This window comes from Crinia signifera, chromosome 19 (genome assembly GCF_055691185.1).
Source record: "Crinia signifera chromosome 19, ASM5569118v1, whole genome shotgun sequence".
In the NCBI taxonomy this organism is placed as follows: domain Eukaryota; kingdom Metazoa; phylum Chordata; class Amphibia; order Anura; family Myobatrachidae; genus Crinia; species Crinia signifera.
The window spans coordinates 127,296,707-127,314,689 of NC_139226.1; the positions used below are offsets into that span (position 1 = coordinate 127,296,707).

The following is a 17,983-nucleotide window of genomic DNA, read 5'->3' on the forward strand; positions in this document are numbered from 1 at the left end:
ATTAGGGATGCCTTCATTGTCTGTCTTGTTGTTCTTATATTTTAGTATGTCCTCTCTATTTGTCCGTTTCATTTGCTCAAATGCTTCATGAATTTTATGGTCCTTATACTTTTTTTCTTTGAATTGCTTTTTTAGTTCTTCCCCTTGCTCTATGTAGTCTGTTAATTTGGAGCAATTTCTCCTGATTCTCATAAATTGGCTGGTGGGTACTGAGTCCAGCCAACTCGGGTGATGCCAGCTAGTGGACAGAATGTAACTGTTCACGTCTACAATCTTTTTATATGTTTTTGTGTGCACCTCTGTGCCTTCTGTATATATGTGTAGGTCAAGGAAATTGACTTCTTTCTTGTTGTATACAGTTGTAAAGATGAGATTATTCTGGTTATTATTTAGGTGTAGAATGAATTTTTGCAAAGATTTCTCATCTCCTCTCCAAATGAATATCACATCGTCTATGTATCTTTTCCAGAGCACGAGATTCTCCTCCAGCCACCACCCCCCTCTCCATATGTGTCTTTCCTCCCACCAACTCATGAAGAGGTTGGCGTAGCTGGGGGCGAATCTCGTGCCCATAGCTGTCCCGGTTGTCTGTAAATAAAAATTGTTATCAAACCATAGGTAGTTATGTGTTAAAATAAAGTTAATACTATCCAAGATTAATTTTATCTGCTCTGGTGTCAAGTCTTGGTCTTGTGTGAGGTGATGATTTATACTTTCCAAACCTTGGTCGTGTTTTATTACTGAATATAAGGATGTTACATCTGATGTTACTAACCATAAATCTTTATCCCACTGCATGTTCTTGAGTATGTCCAGTATGTGTGTAGTGTCTCTTATGTATGATGTTTGTTTGTGTACATATGGCTGTAGAAATGTGTCTATGTATTGTGAGAGATTGGCTGTCAAAGAATTTATTCCAGAGATTATGGGCCTGCCTGGTGGTTTTATTGCATCTTTGTGTATTTTTGGTAGGTAATAAAACACGGGTATGACTGGATTATCTGTCTGTATGTATTGTAATTCTTTTTGGTTCAAAATTCCTGTTGTGTGTCCATCATGTAGATGTCTGTCTAATTCTTTTTTAAATTTGGAAGTGGGGTCTTGTTTTAATTGTGAATATGTCTTGGTATCTCCTAGGATTTTGTGTGATTCCTCTAAGTAATCTGCTTTATTAAGGATAACAATTCCCCCCCCCCCCCTTATCTGCGGGTTTTATGATAATGGAGTTGTTTTTCTGGAGGTCTTGTAGTGCAATGGTTTCTTTTCTCGTCAGATTATTGTTTTGATTTTTTACTTTTAGTGTTTCTATTTCTTTTTCTACCATTTTTGTAAAGCTTTCTACTTGTGCCCCTTTCATGTAGCTGGGATAAAAGGTTGATTGGGGTTTTAGGGAAGTGTGCTTGTATTGGTCTGTGCTTTCTGTATTTCTTATTGGTGCTGGTATTGTGTTGGCAAAAAACTTTTTGAGTGTGAGCTTCCTGGTAAAATTGTGCAAATCAAGATATGTCTGGAATTTGTCCATTTGGTGTGTTGGCGCGAATTTCAGTCCTTTATCTAATAATTTAGTATGCTCTTCTGTCAGTTTGTGGCTACTTAAATTAAATAGACCATTCCCTACTTTTCTCTCCGCTGTCTCAATCTTTTTTTTGTTGTTGTTATTCCCCCCACCTCTACATCCTCTCCTGGTTTTTTTGTTTTGTTTATACTGTTTTTTTGTTGTTTGTTCGTTTTCTTTATTTTTGTTTTCGGTATTGCCCCTTGTCCTGCGTGTCTTGTCCCTAAAAAAAGGGGTGCTAATTCGACACATGTTGCTGAGCTAGTTGTTAGTCTGGATGGGGGATCTCTCTCTGTTGGTGTAGGGCTAGTGTTAATGTCAGTGTCTGTCTCTGCAACTGCACCTCTAGTTGGTGTGGCTAGGGGTATTGTGAATTCAGTTTCCAGTACCGAGAATCTGTTGCTCTGATCCTCTGTTCTGCTAAATTCCCACCCCTGTTCCAGTGACAGTCTTGCCAAGAGGTTAAGATGTGTGTCTTTCCCCGGTGTGTCTTCTTCTTCATAAACTGAAAAAGACTGATCAGATACTGCTGTGTTTATTGATTCGTCTAGTGTGGTGTTTAGTTCACCTGGGTTTTTGCTTCCTTGTTTGGCCTTGGTGTGCAATGAAGTCATATACTGTTGATAGGTTAAGTTTAGTCTTTTATAGACTGGACTATTCTTAGGTGTGGTTTTTTTTTGTTGGTGTTATCGTGTTTTTGTTTTTTTTGTTGTTCTTTTTGTTGTCCTTCTTTACATGTTTGTACGTCTCTCTTGATGGTATGTTAAATCTGTCTCTCAAGAATTTCTTCTTTTTTGTTTCTATTAATTGTGTTTCTATACGTGTCAGTCTGTCTGCGGTCACGGTCGATAAAGTGACAAATTCTGGTTTGTCTTTAAATGGCTCAAGTGTGCTGTCCAGTTGGTCTATGTCCTTACTTAAATTGTCTAGTTTCTCTAGATTGTCCTTGATCAGTAAGTCAATTAATTTCATTGAACAGTTTCTTAGTATCCCCTTCCATTTCTCCATAAAGGTCGTGTCTTCTTGATTGTGTGATGGGTCTTTTTTAATTCTAAGGCCTTTTGGTATGGTGTTGCTGTTTTTATATAGTTTCAGGGTTTCTGTATCCCACCATAGTCTTGTCTCTTTATTTATGAGTCTCTCTAGTCTTAAAAATGTGTCACAAAATGTATTGTTTAACTGTTGTGACGGGTATGCGTCTATCAGTGAGAGAAGCGCCTCATTTGCCCTAGTTTCTCTATTTTTCCTTATATCTGTAAGGCCCATGTATTTTCTTGCTGCTGGTATTTTAGTCAGGAACAAGTAGTTTACAATTTTTGGTTATACCTGCGCACTGAAATTTTTTTTGAAGCGATGAGCTGCAAGAACACTTATGGGATCTGACTGTATCCCAAGAGTTAAATTCTATAGTATGGGGGGTAGTGCTGCGCTCAATCTAAGGTTATCTTGTATATGCTGTAGTAGACTCTAAATTGTGGTTCAATTAATCTGACACATTGTTTATTACAACAATATTTTACTGACGGGACGCCGTAAACAAAGTCTAGACATAAACTGAGATCCATTATACTGCAATTCATGCAGTTTTGTTCTGAGTAATTGCAAATTGGGACATTGAGACTTTTTTATCGGGCGTACAGACTGGGAGATAATACGACAGATTGTGCACAGTGAATTACAAACTACAGTAGTGCATCCTTTTTGTGTATTAAGACCACAGTACTGCAAGCTTGTATCTTTCAATACCTAAAATTATTTTTAAGTAAAATATTGTTGTAATAAACAATGTGTCAGATTAATTGAACCACAATTTAGAGTCTACTACAGCATATACAAGATAACCTTAGATTGAGCGCAGCACTACCCCCCCATACTATAGAATTTAACTCTTGGGATACAGTCAGATCCCATAAGTGTTCTTGCAGCTCATCGCTTCAAAAACTTTTCAGTGCGCAGGTATAACCAAAAATTGTAAAATACATAGTAGCACATTCAGTAGAATAATAGAAGTAACAGGCTCTGGTTGGAAAAGTAACATCACATAACAATGTTTATGTCTTACGCAACACAAAGACAGACATTTTCTACTAAAACACAGAAGAATGTAGAGATCACAGTAATGGCACTAGTGTCTACAGACTACAACCACAACACTAAATGAGTCGACTACAGAATTCCACGGTGTGGCTGATGTTCTACAATGGAGGTGATATATATCTTACCAGTGAAGAATATAGGGGATTTACTTCGAATTTCCTCCAACTTTTGAATGAATAAGGCATTCATTTCACCTTGTAGGGTGCCAATTTGCCTTCGAGAATTTTCATGCCAGCCCATAGACAATTCTGGACTTCCAACGCTTTCTAGGCTGCTGGAGTTAGAGGAAATTGAACCACTGCCGACAGGGACCAAATTGACAGTACTTCCATACCTGCCACCTGTTTGGCATTGCCATCGTTGTCTAGGATGACTTTTCATCCCAGCACATTTGGATTCTCCATTTTTCTTTCCCGGTATTACAATGGACTGAGAGTTTCTGGGCGGGTCATCAGCATTCCCATTGTCATTGAGAGCTAGTAAGTCTGTCTGCTGCCTCCTTGGCTGATCTGTGATACCGTAATATTTCAATTCTAACCTTTCTTCTTGTACACCACTATACTGCCCGTGAGTGGGGACATCATGTATAACAGGTTTGCTGCTGGTGTGATCACTCCACTTACAGTCTAAATCTGGACTCTCTTTCGAGCCAATCATACATTTCATACAGTTGGTTGCCATCCCGATCCTACCTGAGCCATTCATTGCACAACGGGCAAACACACCTGGTTTATGAACAGGACTTTCCAGATGAGGACCTCTATCAGACCTCCGCAATGATTCACTGAATGTCGTCCCCCTAGATAAACGAACATGGCTTTTGCTTTTACCAGAGCTCAATCTCTTACCTTTCAGGCTCTTTCTGTGTAATCCTATGGGAGTACCATCCTGGGACGAAAGAATTGGAGAAGCGCTTTCAGACTCTTTATCAAAGCGGGGTATAGAGGAATCGTCCGTCTCCCTATCTTCACTCGCTCCCTCTGAGCTGTTGTCTTTGGAATCAATTGCAATTTCTGGAAAGCCCTTTTTGTGTTTCTGCTGGCCTTTAGTCGGAGCACTGGCAGTTCTTCTCAATATGTGACTACTAATGGAATGTTTCCGATGAAACGGTCCAGCAGCATGACTGTCCAGAGACGCTTGTTTTGGATTTCTCAGAAACAGTCCTTTTAAGCCCACGGCCTGTTTGACCTGAATAGAAGGCAAAAACAAAAAAATGAAATGAAGAGTTGCTTTAGGCAGTAGAAAATGAGCATGTAATGTTGTGTGTCCTCCATATTTAAGTGTAAGCTCTTGGTCCAAAAACTTGGCAAAACAGAAAAGGAAACAAAATGCTACTAAGCCACTAAGTTTTTCAAAAATAATATACCAAAAACACCACCTCTTCCTATATTGTTACATATTCAACATATCCTTCAGAACCTGGGATAACTAAAGTCTAGTAGCACAATCTAGTGACTTGCACACAATAAATATAAAACATGCAAGTTAAATACAATGGAGGGTACAGAATTATCTGCAATGCATGACTGCAAGAATTCCGTTCAATGTCCATTGCAGATGTATGGGATGGAACAAGAACATTGATGATGTTGGCTGTGAGGTGTCACATACTTGACCTTCCTATGGTGTCTCATTGGCATTTTGCGCCCATCGCGTCTACATGATTTGAACTCAATACATTTTCAAAATATTGCCTTTTTCGGTACTAGCACGGCGCCCACGATATTTGGTCGCACAACTTTTAATCGCATCGCATGGCATACACCCGATGCACTGCGATGTGATGCGATTTAAAATTGTATAAGCCCCCTATACGATGTTAAATTGTATAAGCACCCTAATGGGGGCTTACAATGTTAAATGCACCCCCACTATGAACGTGAACCCGAAGCGTGGCGAGAGCAGCGAGGTGGCGGTACGCGTCCTCCGACCTTTTCATACCCCCACTATCCACGTCGGCGTGGAGTTGATCTTATATAGTGTGGCGAGCGCATCGAGCCACCGAGCCCGAAGCTTGGCAAGCGCAGCGAGACCCACAAGGGGACGCGTAATACCCGTGAAGTAATGCGCGGGGCTCGCCAAGCTTCGGGCTCGGTGGCTCGCTGCGCTCGCCACACTATATAAAATCAGCTCCACACCAACGTTGATAGTGGGGTATGAAAAGGTCGGAGGATGTGTACCACTGCACTTGCCATGCTCCGGGTTCACGTTCATAGTGGGGGTGGCGTGGGGGTGCATTTAAGCCCCCATTAGGGTGCCTATACAATTTAACATTGCATCGCATTGTATGCCATATACAGTGGCATACAATTTTAAATTGTATACCATCTGGTGCCAATCGCGTTGCATCGCATCGCATGCCTTATGGTCTGCGATGCGATGGGTGCCGTGATAGTACACAAGTACCCCTTTTTCTAACAGTCTGTATTATCACAATGTTGTAATCTCTGTTGGTGGAAGTGGGGTGTCAAAAGAGACCATTGGACAAATGTACAAATAAACCAGGTCTCAGTGGAATGAGGACCATGGTTTTATTAGAGGAGAGCATATAAGTGCATTATTTTTTTAATAGGGTTCTTTACTACAGTATGCATTATTGGGTGTTTGGTGAGTGCGGCATTAACAGACCACATGTACTGAGATTGTAGTGACAGTGACACTCATCATGCGCTGTTTATGCATATGTTGGTAATGTTGATTTCTACAGAAATAAGTTGGCCATACACCTAAAGATTGATTGTCAGATATGGCTGGTTGGAACAAAAATCTGGTAAATATGAATGATAGTTTGTCAGTTTGCCAGCATTTCCAAGCAATAACTGTCCTTTGCTCTCATACATAACCAGCTTTTTGTTCCAATATGCCATATTTGGCAATCAATCTGCAGCTGTATGGCCAGCTTTATATTTGCAGCAGTCTAAAGAAAATAGGGAGTTTATGGCTCTGAAAACTGCCAAAATATGATTCCAGAATAACTTGCCCTTGCCTCACTATAAAGTTACAAGCACCTGGGACCCCCTTCTTAAAAACATACATACTGCATTAAAAGAAAAAGGATTGGGTGTTCTTACCATATCTTTGGTGCCCCTATCCTGATTTGACAATGCAAATAGACTTAAGCTATTTTATTTCATATAAAGTTAATGAAAATGTTTTTTACAGTGACTTTTATAATATTAGAATCTGGGGATCTCTGTTATTTTACATGTTACATTAAAAAAAATAATAAAAAGATCACTTCTATGATAAAAACAAGACCAAAAGAGAGAGAACATACAAACATTTGGTTAATATGTAAAAACAAAGAAGAAAGAAAGCAAAAATAATGTGTTAAAAACAAAAAATAGTGTTTCCTTACGGGAAAACAAACCAGGTCATTAAGGCAGCGGGATTCCATGTTCCCCTATTAAACATGTTTGTTTGGCATTTGTTTAATTGAACAGAAAATGCACAGTTAACAAGAACAGGTCAACAACACAACAAGGCAAATTAATACAGATACAGTGCAAATTGTGTCACGCACACATATGGGCTTCTGAATTCTGAAGACAGAATTGGTTGGTGTATGGCTTTGGCAGAAGCAAGAGCTCGTCAGACCACAAGTTGTACTGTAGGTGGATTTAGAAGTGTAAATCATGAAACAATTATTACATTCTCCTGGGTGAGCTGAAATGATAAAGAATGTATTTCTGGCATTCTAGCAACATTCCGCGGTATATTTGCCAACCTCTTCGTCACAATCTATAGAAAACATTCAGAACCCCTGACATCTGTTTCAGATTTTAAAAATAAACTTGTTTTTATGCCTCATGTATTATTAATGGAAGTATTTTCTGGGTTTATCGCTACAATTAATTCCACCCATATAATACTGAATAAATAGGGTATAAATGCAACAATCATGTCGGTAATGTGCAAATATAATCGGTACTTGTTTCCTAGAATGGCGCCCAGATTTCCTACGTACGCTAACGTAGGGAAAACGCATCGCATCGGCCATTATAACCGCATGCGATGCGATGTGATTTTTAAATGTAATTTTTTCAATGCTCTCTGTGCCCCACTGTATCGCATCGCATTGCATCGCACCTCCCGCAAAATCGCATGCGATAGCGATGCCATTTCATTAGCTATACAATGATATCATTGTATGTTCTAAAAATAGGTTTTACGCACCCCCCCCCACTATCCACGCCACCCCAAAGCGTGGCAAGCGCAGCGAGCCCCGCGCGGGGCGGCGGAACGAGTCCTCCGACGTTTTCATACCCACACTATATAAAATCAACTTCACGCCGACGTGGATAGTGGGGGTATGAAAAAGTGGGAGGACGTGTTCCGCCGCCTCACGCCACGCTTCGGGGTGGCGTGGATAGTGTGTGTGTGTGTGTGGGGGGGGGGTGCGTAAAACCTCTTTTTAGGACATACAATCATAATATTGTATACCTAATGTAATGGCATCGCACGCCCTATAAAATCGCATGCGATCGAATGCGATTTTGCAGGAGGTGCAATGCAATGCGATGCCCTGGGGCACACAGAGCAGTGAATAAATGACATTAAAGAATCGCATCGCACATCGCATGGCACTAAAATGGCCCACGTGATGCGATTTCCCTATGCAGAATAGCCCACTAAGCAAATAGTTTAGTGGGCGCCGTTCTAGGAAACAAGTACCATATAATCAGATAAAACCTGGTTAAAGGAAACGTAATTTTGTTACCCGTGGCAACCTCCGGACATCTTTTTACTACAGTGAAGAACATTAAAGCAAGTTATTACCATGACCTCCTGCAGTTCTCTTATGCCGCTTTCACATTGTAAACCTGCTTTCGTCCCGTTTTTGTAAAAGTTTCTTAAAACGGGTTTAAAGCCAGTTAAACCCCTTTCACATTGCATGTTGTAACCGGTATATTACCATTTCAATACCGTTTTTGTACCATTCACAATCAACCTGTTTCACCAATAGAAAACAGTGGATGTCAGCAACACCACTTTCCCAGCAATATAGTGTGTTTGCCCAGGTCACATATGTCTGTCTGTCCTGCTGTACGTCGGTAGTACAGTGCGAACTCGGGAGCAGTCAGCGGTATGTACTGTTTAGTGTGCGGGGGATACGGTAACGGCTCCTGTGCTGCTGTGGCACTACAGGTCTCAGGGTGAGATGTAATTCCCCCGGTTGCCCGGGGCCGGTGTAGACCCTGTGTGTACGGGTTAGAAGGGTATAATGTGCGCAAGCTGGGCGGACCCTTATTGTGAATTAGATGTGCAGCCAGGTTATGTACATGGGGTGCAGGTGTGTCCTGGTCTGGTAGTATGGGGGAGATGTGTCAAGTGTCACATCCAGACCTGATCCTCCAGTCTCCCCAGTGCCCCACAATTACCAGACAGTAGATCCCTATCGGTTTGGGCTGGCAACATGCACCCCACTTTGGACTGATGGGCTGGCAGAAGACCCCATTTTGGGTTGTTGGGCTGGAAGAAGGTCCCATTTTTTTAATCTTATCAGCTCTTAGAAGGCCCCCTCCTTATCCTTAATTTTTATTTACATTTTTTATGTAATATCATTTAATACATTTAAATAAAAACTGTCCTTTTGCCGCACCAATATATGTCAGGTCTTGTTATTTTTAGGTAAATGGCTGAATTGTAATTTGCTGCTGCTGATGGGGGTTGACGGAGAGTATCATTGGCCATGGGGAGTATAATCATTTTGACACAAAAGAGCTTTGGACATGGATTTTGAAAATGTAGTATAACAGTAAATCCTATGGGTCACATCTGTTAAATGAACTGTGCAAAACATCAATAGTAACAAGCTGCAAGTCAAGTAATTATTCTTCTGGGAGTAGAACCCACCAAAGTCCTAAACAGCTTTGTTTGAATTTCTGCAATGGAAAACGTGTGAAGGGAGGTATTTGCTGTGTGTTTGCAAACCGCATTATTTCACATCAACAACAGATAAAAAGTTAAAATAAAACAATATACACCCAGTTAATTGTGAACAGTAGAAGTTGGCAAGTATACGGATTAACTCGAATGCAAACATTCTTTAGCGAAAATAAATAAATAATCAAATGCAAAAAGTATTGTGAAAAAAATATTTCAACTATGAAATGATATTGTGTTATCAAGTATGAGAATGAAATGCTTGCAATTGCATTTCTTATGTGCATTTACATTAAATGAAATAAACGCACAAAAACAAAAGCATTACATTGAATTTAATCAAGACGTTATTTGGCATCCTAAATCAAATGCAATATTATTTTGTTAATAAAAGAAACAAAGATTAAAAAAAGACGCATTTAGAAGGCGATCCAGAATGTCTTGTTTTACCATGTCGACAATTTTTTTTTTAACCTTTTCACTATGATTAAGGACGAATACACATGGTTAAATGAGAGTTTCCACCTTTCCGCTATAAAATTCTGAGGTAATTTCGGCCATAAATCACCTGAGGTTTTATTTGTATACATTAAGGGCTCTGGGAGAAAGAAAAAAATGACCAAACACCAAAACAAGAACACTTGCACAAAAGGAAAAGGTTGATTATAAATGTCAGAGGTTGTCACCATGGTGAAAATATTGATCATAACTAATGTGTTAGTAAAAGGAGGCCTCTGGGGAGATTAAAAGGCAAATAGCATAAATTATCTGTAACCCATAGCAACCAGTTTGGTAGCAACTTTGGCTCATCTTATGCAGTGTTTCTTCAATACAAAATGTATGCCTGGCAGCAATGGGTTACAATCACTGGGAGTATTGAATTTGGTGCCAGCTCAACTCAGACGCAGGTCAGTGACCCCATCCATTTTTTTGCAACACTCATTTATTCCTAGAGGTGTGTGGGGTGTAGAGATGCACAATCTTAATAGCACAAGGCTTCTTTATAGGCAAGAAGCTGCCTTGTCAATGTCAGGGCCCGCATTCAGTATTTAATGTGCCCCTACATTCTACTAAGTCCACCTGTTTACAGTGAATTAGTGCTATTTCCACCATTGTATCAAAAAGCCACAATCCCTTTTGGGTTTGTTGTCCCCTCCTTTCCCACTAACTCTTAACTATAAGAATGGCCGGGTTTCCTGTCCCGGTACTTCCTCACCATATATTCCAAAAATATCGGTCCCTAAAGAGGATGAAAGACACTCAAGCATTGCGGCATCTCCCTCCAGGATTCATATGATCTGTGGCTGTTATAGTGGTCCAAACCGCCCAACTGTCACCGTTTTTGAAGGACAGTCCTTTTTTTGGGCCTGTCCTGCATAGTGTCTGTTCACGGGAGACTGGCCATGCCCCATAGAGATGAATAAGGTAGGCGTTGCACTCATGAGCACCATTCTCATGAAGACATCCCCCCTTTTGAAAAGGCCTTTTCAGTGTTGGCACAATTTCACCGCACAGGAGTCCTGACTCCCACATCAAGTAGGTTGGGAGGTATAAGTTGTCCACTGTCAATAGAATTACTGACAGGAAAAATAATGTAATTTATTATTACACACAACAAATGACCTGTTAACTTAAAATACTAAACTACAACTAATAATTACCATGTAAATGGTTTGGCATGGATATTAGTTTAAAACCATAATGTTAATTTTATTAGATCTTATAGAATGCTTAGAATTTATTTTGGTACTTGTTTCCTAGCACGGCCACAAAGATCATGATCGTGGGCATCGTGAGGAAAAATCGGGGGCATCGCGGCCATCGCATGCACTAAAAAATCGGTTGCGATGGCCGCGACGCGATGCCCGCAATTTCCCCATAGGGAACAATGTTAAATGCCTCAATTTAGCCGCGATGCCCCCGATTTCCCATAGGAAACAATGTTAAATGGGTCAATTTACCCAAATCATCATAGGGAACAATGGTAAATGGCCCAGAAACCCCCCAAAACACCCCTGAACAGTGAAATGTCCCCCCAAAAGTATTTGACGCCACCCCACGATCAACGTGAACCCGAAGCGTGGCGAGCGCAGCGAGCGGCGGCGGTACACGTCCTCCGACCTTTTCATACCCCCACTATCCACGTCGGCGTGGAGTTGAGAACAGAATAGTGTGGCGAGCGCAGCGAGCCACCGAGCCCGAAGCGTGGCGAGCGCAGCAATCCCCGCGAGGGGACGCGGATACCTGTGAAGCCCGCGAAGGGAAGCGTTTACCTGTGAAGGTATCCGCGTCCGCTCGCCACGCTTCGGGCTCGGTGGCTCGCTGCGCTCGCCACACTATTCTATTCTCAACTCCACGCCGACGTGGATAGTGGGGGTATGAAAAGGTCGGAGGACGCGTACCGCTGCGCTCGCCACGCTTCGGGTTCACGTTGATCGTGGGGTGGCGTCAAATACTTTTGGGGGGACATTTCACTGTTCAGGGGTGTTTTGGGTGGTTTCTGGGCCATTTACCATTGTTCCCTATGATGATTTGGGTAAATTGACCCATTTAACATTGTTTCCTATGGGAAATCGGGGGCATCGCGGCTAAATTGAGGCATTTAACATTGTTCCCTATGGGGAAATCGCGGGCATCGCGTCTGGACCATTTAAGCCTTTTTTAGCCGCATACGACGCGACCGACCCGATTTTGACTGTTTTCAATGCATTTCAATGGGAAAATCGGGGGCATCGCGTCGGTCGCGTCGTATACCACTAAAAATGACACCCGATGCCCGCGATTGTGGCCATGCTAGGAAACAAGTACCTTTATTTTATATCATAGAAATAATTTCCATTATGCTATAGGTGATATTTCGTCCATTTGAGCAAACAGACAAAATATTGCGAGTGGTTAATCAGGGGTAGACAAACGATATGTCTGTGAATGACATCATTCGCATACATAAAGTGTCAGCAAGGCATCACAGCTAATGGACAATATATCTTTGGATATACAGTTGTGTCCTCCTACAGTACATCTAGCTTCCATATGATATGCAGCATTTTTTTCTTGTGCTGCAAATGCATCTTATTCACCATGCGATTAGGACACATGAGGAAGCGGTTTTGATTAATTTGATATGCAAAGCTCATATATCTGTGTGTGACTAAGGGGAGTAATCAATTCTGTACAATACTTCTGACAGGCGGAATTATCAACTGTTATCAACTGTTATCAACTCTACAAGATTAGGTCAGATTTATGTTCGACTGATTCAATGTCAGGTCCATTTTTCTGACTCTCAGAAAGATTCCGACAAATCGTAAACAAGTGGATTGGCTAATCCACGTATTTTCTTTTATTACAAAAACGGACGCTAATTCGACTTATAACAAAGTACAATCTGCATGTCCAGGATTGAATACTGCAACCTGGGGTGCCAATAGAGTCTTGATTGGCATGACGTCAGCACAGATGTATGAGAACACATCTGTATCGGTGCACTTGGCACCTGGTTGGCTACAGTACCACCAGTAGACTTGCTGCTTGGGGGTTGATGTCGCAGATGGGTGGGCTAATACAAATGCCCTCCTGGCTGTGATTCGCAACTAACACGTTGTGTGCAGATTGGTGAATCAGCCACTCTGACGGTGCGGCGGTGGATTCCCAGACAACTTGCAACGCCGTGTACCCAACCTTAAATCAATTATGTTTATCTGTAAATATTTAGAAACAATTCACCATAGAAGATTATCAAAGGCTGATAACCAAAGTAGCAGTCGTTCAGATGAGCCGGTCTAGTTATATGGTTAATATCGCTTTAGAGTTCTCCCGAAACACAGCCCGGCACAGAACACGGCCCACAGGGAGGAGGGAAACAAAATTTTCACCCACATCTATCTATATGTACATGGGGAAAACTTGCAACCAAACAGCGAAACATAAAAAGAAATAAAACATGACAATAAACAAGGATGGAAAGAAACACACACAAAAGAGGAAAGGTTCAGAAAAGCAGACTGCCATATTTGCACCCTGGATCAGCTTCATAAATGGTCTTCGTGAGGCTGTGAGCAGCCTATTAGTAGAGCAATCGATATCATGAACGCAACGGTTGTACATGTGTCAGTAGGAAAGGATGATGCGTATGAATTGACTTGTGGGAAAACATGCAGAATGCGTGAGTGTCTCTCACTCACTACACCTTCCTGTGACATGAGGGGGGTACCTTCATGGCTCCTAAATAGTCTCTGCTTCTAAAAGTAGATTTTTGACACAGAGAAGTCCACTGAAATCACAAACAGACAGAGTAAAGGTAAATCAGAAAGAAACGACATTAAAAGTGAAAAGAAGAACTTCACAGCTAAAGTAAAAGCAAAAAAACAAACAGTGAAACATTATGCAGGTTAGACAGACTACATACAGTAAGACAGAACAGAGAGTTTATTTCAAAAGACAACTTTTTTTTAGGGGTACAGGGTTCGGGTTATACCCCGGATTTTCTGCTGCAGTTACACAGAGGACAAGGAATATTTGGCATATGCACAGGTAACATTTTATCGCTGTAATAGAAAACATTGCAGTGAAGCTTCAAAAAAAAAAAAAAAAAAAAGTTGAGAGAAGAAAGTTAGGGAACGATGGAAATGGCACAACATTAAATAGCAGCAGGTATGAGAACAATCTCTAAACCCAAAGTGTTTTCTTCAACGGTTACATTAGTAATAGCAGGGGTGTAAGCACAGGGGTATGGATCATAGGTTTCTCAGTAATTAGGCCAATAGTGTCTAGGTCGACCCCAAAAGCTTGAAATGCACAAGTTCGACTTGGGAAAAAGGTTGACATATGCAAAAAAGAGGACACGGAAATGGTCAACACATGAAAAGGTTGACCTGAGTTTTTGTACATTTCAGTACGTGGTCGCCCAGTTAGTGCACTGTTTTGCTGCCGATGCATCACTACACTACCGCTGCACGCTACACAATTTACCGGTCCCAATCGTAGTCTACGTGGACGGCAAAGTATGAAACGGTTTAAAAAAAAAAAAGGAAAGAAAACATAAAAAACTCGTTGATCGTTCATGAGTTGAACATGACGACCTTTTGCTTACAGTATGTCCATGTCGATTGAATGAATGTCATCTAATAGTGTTCGACCTATTGGCTGTCAAAAATATAGCCTGTATTCCAGGGGTAGCCAACTCCAGTCCTCGAGAGCTACCAACAGTTCACATTCTCCAGGTCTCCTCATAGAATCACAAGTGAAGTCATTATCGCCACCTGCGGATCTTTTGTAATTTGTTACTGAGTAAACAGTGCACCCGTTAGGTGGTCTGGAAGACATGAACTGTTGGTAGCTCTCATGGACTGGAGTTGGCTACCCCTGCTGTATTCCAAAACACAGGACTGTACTCTAACCATGATGGGCTTCCCCCCCCCCCCCCCCCTATTTGCAGCACAGTTATTACCTCCCGACAATCTCTCCCATACATATAGTTATGTATTGTAAGTAAGGAAACGCCTTCCTCTACTGCTGTCTAGATCACTTTACAGAGCATGTCTACTCAGGTTGTTTCATAGAATAGTATAGCGTTATGGTCCACTGGGTCAAAGGTAGCGCCGAATCACCTCCCCATCCAAGTTCCTCACTCTTAAACGCAGCACCGACGCGGCTAACAGAAGAGCATAGCAGAGCTCTGAACAGGGATGGCTTTGTAGCAGACCAGACATGCTCAGAGGATGCTCTGATTCACTGAAAGCAGTATGGAGGGATCGGGTGGCTATAGCTGTATTGCCAGGTGCCTACCTAAAATTTGTTATTTGCTACTACTTAAAGTAAACTTTCAGTGCAAGCAGGGACCTAAAGTAGGTATCTGCAAGTTGTACACATATATGCAACCGCACCACCCCGTCTACTCTCTTACTCAACTGGTGCTATCGTACCCAATGCAACCTTACAACAGTCTTATACTCCATCCATCAGAAACCAGGAAGATCTCTGCATAACATAAAACTCAGCATAGCCTGCAGTGAGTGTCGCAGAGAGGGGGGCAGGTACTAATTACCCAAGCCTGGTCTTCTTGGAGGGGTAGATAAACCATTGAAGAAGTCTCTGCGAGATGAAACGCATCGGTTTTTGTTGCATCTTTGTTCTTTCATCATTAACACCACTAAAACCACATTGTATTGAAGAACATCCAAGTTGATGAGAAGAGCCTTTTAAATACATTTATTACAAATGTGATACATACTTGCTGTTATGTTTTGAAAAATTGTTGAATCATTCTCCATAATTTCCAATTTGTGAGATCATTCTATTCACCATGATCAGGCAGGACGCACACTCACAAATTTTTCTATAGATATAGACATCTATACATATACATATATCTCTAATATATATTTGGCTACATCTGTCACTCAATGTGTGAGTGTGTCTATAACGCTGGGTGGAGTCATAGGCTAATATCCTATCAGAGAACCAGCCCACAGTGCCAGACACCCTCTGCCTCCCCATGCTGCCAGGCAAAGACACTGCTACTCCACAGCCACCAGGTGAGCGGCAGGTCTGCCCGCACCCCCCCCCCCCCTCTGCCAGCACCCCCCCCCCCGGACACCCACATGCCCCTATCATGCCTCATAGCCCAGCCTCCTGATCTCATGCACCCTAACTCCCACTGACACTGACTCAGGGCCACCATCCTGTACTCCTGTGCTGCCACACTGGAACCTCACCCACTGGCAGAAGCTGCACAATGTCCCCCACCCTCCTCTTTAGTCACCCTTATGCCCACACACCCCTATCACTACCCAGCCCCCTGTTTCCCCTTACGCCGGTGTGAAGAGCGCCCGTAGGGCGCGATAAATCACCTTATATATATAGATATCTATATCTATCTATCTATATAGAGGTAGAGGTGTAGGCCTGGCACTCCTCCAGCGGTACAGGTAACCCAGGTGCCTTCAGGAACAGAAGTACAGGATAGTGAAGAGACAACAGCGGCACTCTGGGGATTTTTTGAAAAAATATATTTTCAGCAAAAAAAGCTTCCAACGTTTCAGGGTATGTGACACCCCTTTGTCAAGGTTATACGTGCAATTGCATGTATAACCTTGACAAAGGGGTGTCACATACCCCAAAACGTGCCGCTGTTGTCTCTTCACTATCTATCTATATATATACATATATATACACATACACACAAACATACATATATCATTTTTATCAAGGTGTGTTAATATTGCAATCGGTATTATTTTTGCAGTAATGGTGGATACAACATCGTTTCAGCATTTCAATATTGCTTTGGTGTAGACAAAGCTGATCTGAAGGGAAGTAGTGGGAGCCAGGAAAACAAAGCCATCTAAAAATGGCGCCAGGACCAGAAATCCGCACCATCTGATAATAGTTAAGGTTCTTGATTTTAATTTCTAAACTTTTGTATTTTATTTTTTATGCTTGATGAAATTTGTCCCTATACAATAGTATGGGGATGGAAGGCCGCATCGGGGGAAAAATATATCTCCTGTGTTACCCTTGTAATGATGTAATGTTCTACAGAAGTAGGTAAAAAACAAGGCTATAAAACAAAGGGATTTATAGTGCCTCTATTTGCTGCTGTTCACAAATTGCACACATTAAGGCTGCGCTATAGTTATTAGTGTGGCACCAGAGGGATCAGAATTACGCCTTGTATTTTTTAATGTTTTTTCCGTTAATGACCTTTAAAATGGGTTTGAATGTAAAGTGCCTCTATATTCTGCTGTTCACAGGGAGAAATGTAAGAACGTGCGACTACTAGGTGACAGGAGCTAAGTAACAGCAGTAACAGGCAGCAGCGCAAAACAGAATAAGGTCTTAGGAAATAGGGGATAAATACACAGGATGTCACTATTGTCATAGTTCCCAATTAGAAAACACCTTGAACATGGGACACCTTATTGGTCAATTCGCTGTAAGAATATAGAGAAAATGTGCCACAGAAGTGACTTAAGTAGTATCTATAAATACTGTATACATGAGGGAGGTTCAATAAGAGATCCATCAGTGTGTTGTAAAAAGGGTTCTTTACTGTAAGTTTGGTAAACATGTGAAATTTCTTAGATCTTCAGGCAATGATGACAAATTTGCTAACAATTTAAAAATGTTATAGAGGTCTCTATTGCAAGATAGCATACCTGACTTATTAACAGAGGACATGGCGGAGGGATTGATTCTTGAAATTTATCAGATAGCAATTTCTGGCTGAGAAATTCTCATGAATTAACAAAGATACGCTGAATTAGGAAGTGTCACAATAACTCACTTCTGCGCCATTTCTGAGGAAATAACCGCACTAGGTCTTTTAAGATTAGAAAAAAATAGCTAAATGCTACATGTGATGGACGATCCTTTACTGAAGGTTTCATTGCAAATCCCCGTTTAAAATGATTTGTTTCCTTTGTTCTGGCAAAGCAGGTTGCT

General features: G+C 41.5%; 1 protein-coding gene across 10 annotated transcripts in view; it reads right to left on the bottom strand.

Moving 5' to 3' along the window:
* PLCH2 (phospholipase C eta 2) overlaps positions 1-17,983 on the bottom strand; it is a 595,308-nt gene that overhangs the window by 13,123 nt on the left and 564,202 nt on the right. For 5 of the 10 annotated variants that reach the window (XM_083163311.1, XM_083163313.1, XM_083163310.1 and 2 more), the window contains 2 exons: positions 13,752-13,811; positions 4,501-4,840 (listed from right to left, as the gene is read on the bottom strand). In XM_083163311.1, coding sequence (XP_083019437.1) covers positions 4,501-4,840; positions 13,752-13,811 — 400 coding nt within the window. Of the gene's footprint in view, positions 1-3,777; positions 4,841-13,751; positions 13,812-17,983 lie in introns of all 10 variants that reach the window. The other 5 variants (XM_083163317.1, XM_083163316.1, XM_083163318.1 and 2 more) reach the window with 3 other exon arrangements.